The 6,881-nt window shown below is 41.5% G+C and overlaps 1 protein-coding gene across 1 annotated transcript; it reads left to right on the top strand.

The window, feature by feature from the left end:
* The first annotated feature begins 2,137 nt into the window (after positions 1-2,137).
* Positions 2,138-5,973, top strand: LOC139727821 (carbohydrate sulfotransferase 11-like). The gene is made up of 3 exons (XM_071638794.1): positions 2,138-2,240; positions 3,763-3,899; positions 5,086-5,973. The coding sequence occupies exons 1-3, from the start codon at positions 2,138-2,140 to the stop codon at positions 5,971-5,973; spliced, it is 1,128 nt and encodes a 375-aa protein (XP_071494895.1).
* The last annotated feature ends 908 nt before the right edge of the window (positions 5,974-6,881 follow it).

Here is a 6,881-nt window from a genome sequence, read left to right on the forward strand (position 1 = left end):
AGAGTCGTAAAGTACATCTGCCGAACCAAATGATGGAGTTGTCGATTATCTTGATATTATGTTCATTTAAATTGTAAGGATGACGAAATCTTATCAAAAATAATGCTTACTTTCTTACGCTGCGTTTCTATGTGAATATTCCACTTTAATTCTCTATCAATTATAAGTCCGAGATATTTCACTGTTTGTTTGGACTGAATACGCTTGCCATTTACTTGTTCATTTATCATATTGCATCTTTTTAACATTTTGTGGGTGATTCTATCAACAAACATTCAGTTTTATCAATATTAAGGCTCAAATTTATTCAAACACATCCATCTACTGATCGCATTCAAGTCAATTTAGATGGCCTGTTCAATTTGATTGAGGTCAGAATTAGAATAATGTGAAATAGTGTAATCTATTACACTATTGCTGAATACAGCACACTTCAATCTGTTTGACAATGTCATCAATTAAGATTGGAAAGAGGAAAGGCCCCAAAATAGAACCTCGAGGTACCCCGTAACGCACTTCCTGAGGATCCGACATTGCATTACAAAAGTATGTACGTATTTGCCTATATACCAGATAAGTGTAATTCTCAAACCAGCGGAGGCTTTTCTCGGAAACACCAGAGTGTAGCTTCTTTATAGTAGTAGTGGAATTCTCAGGTTACAGGTCGTTATTCCGAAGGTTCGTTATTCCGAAGGCTCTTTATTCCTAATATTCGTTACTCCGAAGGTTCATTGTTCCGAATTTCATTTACGGATTAACCAATCTTCGGAATAACGAACCTTCCGAATAACACCACAAATTTTCGGATTAACGAACCCTTTTTCATTTTCGGATTAACGAACCTCTAGGTATAGGAAATTTGCGTGTTTCGGATTAACGACCCTTCGGAATAACGAACCTTCGGAATAGCGAACCTTCGAAATAACGAACAGCACCCAATTCTCCACGGTGTCACCTGCCTTTCTCACGGCAATGGAAACTGCCCTAATAAATTTTTCCTCTAGCTGTCAATGACTGTTTTGACTGTCTTTCTCGGTTTGCTGGGAGGAGGGAAGAACCCCACCATCCGATGTCAAGGCTGCAAGGACTTTCTTACAATACTTCGTTTTCTTGAAGTAGTTGGGCGTTGCATTTTGTCAAGTCTTCCTCAATCCCCATTTTCGTTCCTTTGAGGACATGGCATTTGGATTGAGGTATTTCATTGCGCCTACTGTTGCGTGTCACCCCGCTTGCCGTCCGTGAGTCGTACTCATTCTTCTTCGAATGAAGTCGATGGGACCTCTCGATGTCATTCTTGGACAATCCGACTTTCAACAACTCCTTGGCAATATGACAAATGACTCCGTCAGTGTCCTCACCAGCTGATTCTTTTATGCCGTGAAAAAAAAAAGGGGGGGGGGGCAATTTCGTTCTGAAGTATTGTTCCTGATTGTTAGCAGGTCGCCCAACCTTGTCCAGAGCTGAGCGCTGTATATCAAGGATGGACTTGAGGTTCGCGATCTCCTTTGTGTCGAGGGATAAAGGTTTGCGGTGACGCCATGGGGGACAGTAATAAGCTGGAAGTTGAAGTTGCACTAGTGGAGACGGTAGAGAAAGGAACGGAGAGAGTGGTAAGGAAGAATAGAGTGAGAATCAAGTAAGATGTTCGGACATCGTTAGGAGAAAGATGAAATGGAAGGGAAGAGGAAGAGGGAGGAGTTGAAGGTTGGAAAATCATGGAGATAGGAGAGAGAAGTGAAGATTCTCGAAACCAAGAAAAGAACGAAGTCGGCGAACAATGTAGAAAATGGAATGCGGAATCAATGGAGAAAGGATGAATAATCCCGCGAAGGAAAGGTAAGTTGAGGAGAGATAAGACTATGTTGAGAGAAGGGAGAGAGAGAGAGAGAGAGAGGGAGACAGAGAGAAAGAAAGAAAGAGAAAAGAAAAGAAATGAGTATGATAGTTCAAGTTTCGCATTCCAGATATTTTTGTAATTTCCGTCATTGCGTTTCCTTAAAACCACACACTAAACTTTCAATCGGTACAATCAATGAACACGCCCCTCACAAAACCGTTCTCATTAGAATAATAGGTTTCTGCTTATTTTTTACAGTGACCACAAGGAAGAAGAAGGGCGCCATCTAGCGGAGCAGCCATGGCATCTTCTCGCGGCACGAGTTTGGCAACGATCCTGATCATCACTCTGTGTAGCGCCACCATCTCTCTCCTCTTCTCAGTGGAGGTGTCTCATCGGAATGGTAATATACACTAATATCTCTGTCTTTAAGGATATGCAAAGAGTTTGATCTCGAAAGGAGTTCATTGTCGCTAACTTGAGATGTTTTCGATTAAAGCTGCCAAACATATATAATATCGCAAGAAAATATTTACTTTTTTTTAAATTAAAACTTCAAGAATGTCAACAGTTAAAATACAAGTGAGCTATGAATGGATATGTTTCATTTTGCTGTGCCTGATGATGGACTTACGTTTAATGTTTGTAAATGATGCTTAACCGGTTTTGCAATATCAAACTTTGACGCATCTTTTTAGACCTGTTTTTAAACTTGCCCATCTTTCTGGATGTAAAGAGCCTAAATATAGGCATATTATGCTCGCCGAAATTTTTTGTTGATGTTTGATGTTTGATATATGGACGCAAAATTTTCCGGGATTGTTTCATTACGGGTAATCGCAAAACAGACTTGAGAATGAAACAGGCCAAGGACCGTGCGATACCACCGAGGTTTGTTTTTGTTTTTGGTGTTTTTTTTTTGTTGCAATTCCTCGTTATAAATTTCAATGAAGTCTTCCAACTATACTTGTATCGTGCTGATCGAGAAATCATTTTTTTCCAACTCAGCCGGAACGTTGTTGTTTATCAAACCAACATTATGAAATGCTTCATACACACTTCGTTGTAACAGTTCCAACTAAATTTGCAAAATGAATGATTGGCGGGAAAGAGGCTGTGAAATCCACCTGATACGGCTCAGCACGCATGGGTGTCATTTTCTTTGTTCTTTTTTTTTTTGGTGTGTGGGCGTGTGCGTGTGTCTTTTTTTTCTATAAAGAGCCGAAACGGATGAGTGAAAAAAGCAATATCCCAATCAACTTGGGACCACGTAGAGTTTGAGTTCTCATAACCCTTCAACGACCGGGAATAGACATGTTCCTATGATGCAACCTTAATCCAAACACAATATTGCTTCCTATATAGAGGTTTAATCGATAGCTCATAATACAAATACATATGACTGCAAACTCCAGTCTTGTTCAGTTGAGATGTACCTCGATTAAAGCTGTCAACCCCCCGTAAAGTTAGGTATAAGAAAATATGGGAAACTATTCATCATAACTTCAAAAATATTTCTTGTAATGTAACAAGTGAGATGTTCAGGGGAAGTGTTTATTTTGCTCTATCTGATAATGTACTTTCCCTATAATTATTTTCTTTTAAGCAACGGCGGTAAACCCGTTTGCGATGAAGGTCTTCATTATACAATAATATTGCTTGTATTAGGCAAGATATCAATTGGCGAGAGTTAGAAATAAACGCTGGCAAAGTGTCATGCTTGACAAGTTACCATGGTTACGGTTGACAACCAAATGAGCGACAAAAGTAAAATGGCCCTGAAATCTTGTTTTCTCGGCATATTTACCTCCTGTGATTTCGATCAGAACGCAGCTAAATAAAAGATCAAACAATTTTCATACATTTTAATCGAGGGTTATCTAATACCTCTGTTTGTTTGTTTGTTTGTTTGTTCTTGTTTTCAGTTTCTTTCACGTCTCTTACAAACTGCATCTGCAGCGAGCAGATATCACGAAAGCCCACGGCCCAATCCGCAATCAGAGAGCAGAGGCACGCGGATGTTGGTCAGGTCACCGTTACGCAAGAGGACCCTGTATCCTTGGTATGTTATGGCTGGGATCGATATTACAGCTGTTATTGTCAAGATCGTAATTGTCATCGTATCTGTAAACAAATACATAGTCCTGACCAAATATTTTCATTGCTTTGCAACGTTGAAATGTCTCCTGGTAAACACGGACTCTCCAAGCATGCAAGGTTACCTTTCGGATTTGGAATGTTACCTTTCGGATTTGGAATGTCTTTACCATCACTCACGATGATCATTCTACTCCCACTTCGTCCAATAGCCAGTTAGTCTCAACCAACATGGTCCAATTCCGTTTCGTCTACAACCAGTTCGTCTAATGACCATTTTATAGTCCAATAATTGCCATTTAGGCTCATTACCAGTTGGTCTACTTTCAGATGGGCTATGCTCATTTTGTCTAAAACAATTGTACCAACAGTTTTTTAGATAAAATGGGGGGAAAAGGTCCAAGTAGAGAAAATTGCAATTGGACCGTCTGATCATTAGTGAGAATTGGACCAAACGGGAATTAGACAAAATTGATAGTAGATAAAATGAGTTTAGCCGGAGTGGTCGTAGACGAACTGGGAAGTAGACCAACTGATAGTAGGCCAAGTGGCAATAAACCTCACTCACCATGGGTCAAGAAAGAAAGATGATGAGGGCTCAGTCCCCTCAACATGAAAGGCTGTACCGTGGTGCAGGCAAGAATTCCGCAACTGACAATATTTCCCTGTTAGTTGTGACGTTTGACTCTGTTAAATAGGAGTTGTCGAAGCCCGAGGGCAGCATCACAAAAAGCCTATGATATGCACTCTCTCCTTCTCGATCTGGCAGTCCATTTATTTGCAAAATTTTGACTCCCGTTGGTAAAGAACTTACTTGTGTAGAGTGCTACACAAGCGAAATTTCCAGAACTCATTGTATTTGCCTTTTAGCGTCCTCAAAACCCCCAGAAACACACTATAAATACACTACTTGGTCGTTAAAGTACCTCTATAGAAAGAGCAAATGCACGTCCTCTGAATGTTGTTGTAAGAGGAGGGGTCCTTTGAAGACTTTCGCCCGGGATGGGATGGGAGGGGCGGAGGCATACAATTTCAACATGAACGCTATTCACAGAGGTAAATGTAGACGATGGAAATAAAAAAATGTCATTATAGGGGCGATAACGGCGATGAGAGTGACGAAAATGTTGATATCATTTATTTCTCTACAGCCGCGGAATACCGCCCCATCTCACGAGAGTGTCGCCGCCGCCATCCAGCCCAGCCGGAAGCGACACATGAGGCACATGTGCCGGAAAACCTTGCCAGTGCACCAACGCGAACGCCTGCGGGTCAGCAGCGAGACGCTCAAGCACCTCTACGTGAACGACGAGCACAAGATCATCTACTGCTCAGTGCCGAAAGCCGGCTGCACCAACTGGAAACGCATCTTGCTGGCCCTCGAGAACTCCTCGCTCAGCGTCCCCGACATTTCCCGCGACGCCGCTCACCACAACCACCTACGCACACTCTACGATTACCCCGAATCACAGCGGTCGCAATTGCTGAAACAGTACACCAAGTTCATCTTCACGCGGGACCCCTTCGTTCGCCTGCTCTCGGCGTACAAGGACAAATTCCAGCAGATTCGGAATCTGGACTGCGAGAGACACAGTTCGTACTTCAAAAAGATGGCGGGTAAGATCATGTCGCAGTACCGATCCGACGTCCCGCTGTCCACGCTGGAAGCGGGGGAAGGTGTCAAGTGGTTAGAATTTGTGCGCCATATCATCGACACACCGGATCGTCTGAAGATGAACGAACACTGGCAGTCAGCGCACACGCTCTGCGCACCCTGTAACATCGATTACAACTACATAGGGAAGTTGGAGACTGTGCACGAGGACTCTTCTCGTCTGTTCAAGAAGTTATTTAACGATAGTCAGCGATTCTATTACCCCAAATTTGCCGAACCAACTGTTCGGTCCTCGGCTGAGTTTAACAGTGCTTTCGGCGAAATTACGATCAAACAATTGCAGCAGCTGTGGAGTATTTATGAAATTGATTTTCTGCTTTTCAATTACACACGCCCAGATTTTTTGAAGAGTAGTGTAACGTGAAACAACATTAACGACAATCTATTGATAGTTTATTCATAGCTTGTTGTGTTTATTGACCGTCATGCTGAGGTTCATTCATTAGCTAATCGTAAAGGATGAAGACTCATAGTAGTCCTACATGTTTTGAAAGCACAGTGAAGTATCATGGATTCGTAAATAAGTCTCGAGGCTCCAAAGTATATTGACGTTTTAAAGTGAAGAAATAGCTGATCGGAAAGGAATGGCGAATTTCTGAAATAAGAAGATGAAAACGTTCGTTTATCTTTGAACACTCGGAAGTATAAGATAACGTGCTCCTCCCGTCATACTGCGCATGGGCGAACCCAGTTGCAATCCACCTTAATGGCAATATCTGCTGGAATCAACCAAAGCTGACGTCTATGGTGCTGCAAGTAGAATCTAACCAAGCGAAAGTAGTTCTCACCAATTGTTTCCATCGCAACATCACCATGGGAACCACAACTTTTTGTCTTCTGTGTGCATGACACGTCAGAAATCGCAGTGAAGTTGATCACGTGTTCCTGAGATTTCGTGTATAATTATGTTAGTTAAAGTGGTGGTTCTGATTTTTTTTTTCACTGTAGTATAATTATTTCCGAGTCAAATCACGCGCAAGGATGAACCATGATAATTCTTGAAAAAAAGGATCAGAGGTCCAATACCTGCCTTTTTGCGAGATGACAAAGAATTTGATACTGCAGATTCGTTGAGTGGACGAGCCTAAATCAGTATTCATAGTTGGAATACCAAACGTTTATTCAGTGGATTATAAATCATCGGTACCATTTCCTTTATGACTTGATTTTTAAGATAAAAAGCGAACAGCTGTTTAATAAAGATATATTGGAATGCCCTTATCACTAATTGAGGGGAAACAATTAAAAATAACCAACCAAAGTGGTAGCATA

The sequence above is a fragment of the Diadema antillarum genome, unplaced genomic scaffold (genome assembly GCF_040938485.1).
Source record: "Diadema antillarum isolate AM-2024a unplaced genomic scaffold, OU_Dant_1.0 seq00000155_RagTag, whole genome shotgun sequence".
NCBI lineage: Eukaryota > Metazoa > Echinodermata > Echinoidea > Diadematoida > Diadematidae > Diadema > Diadema antillarum.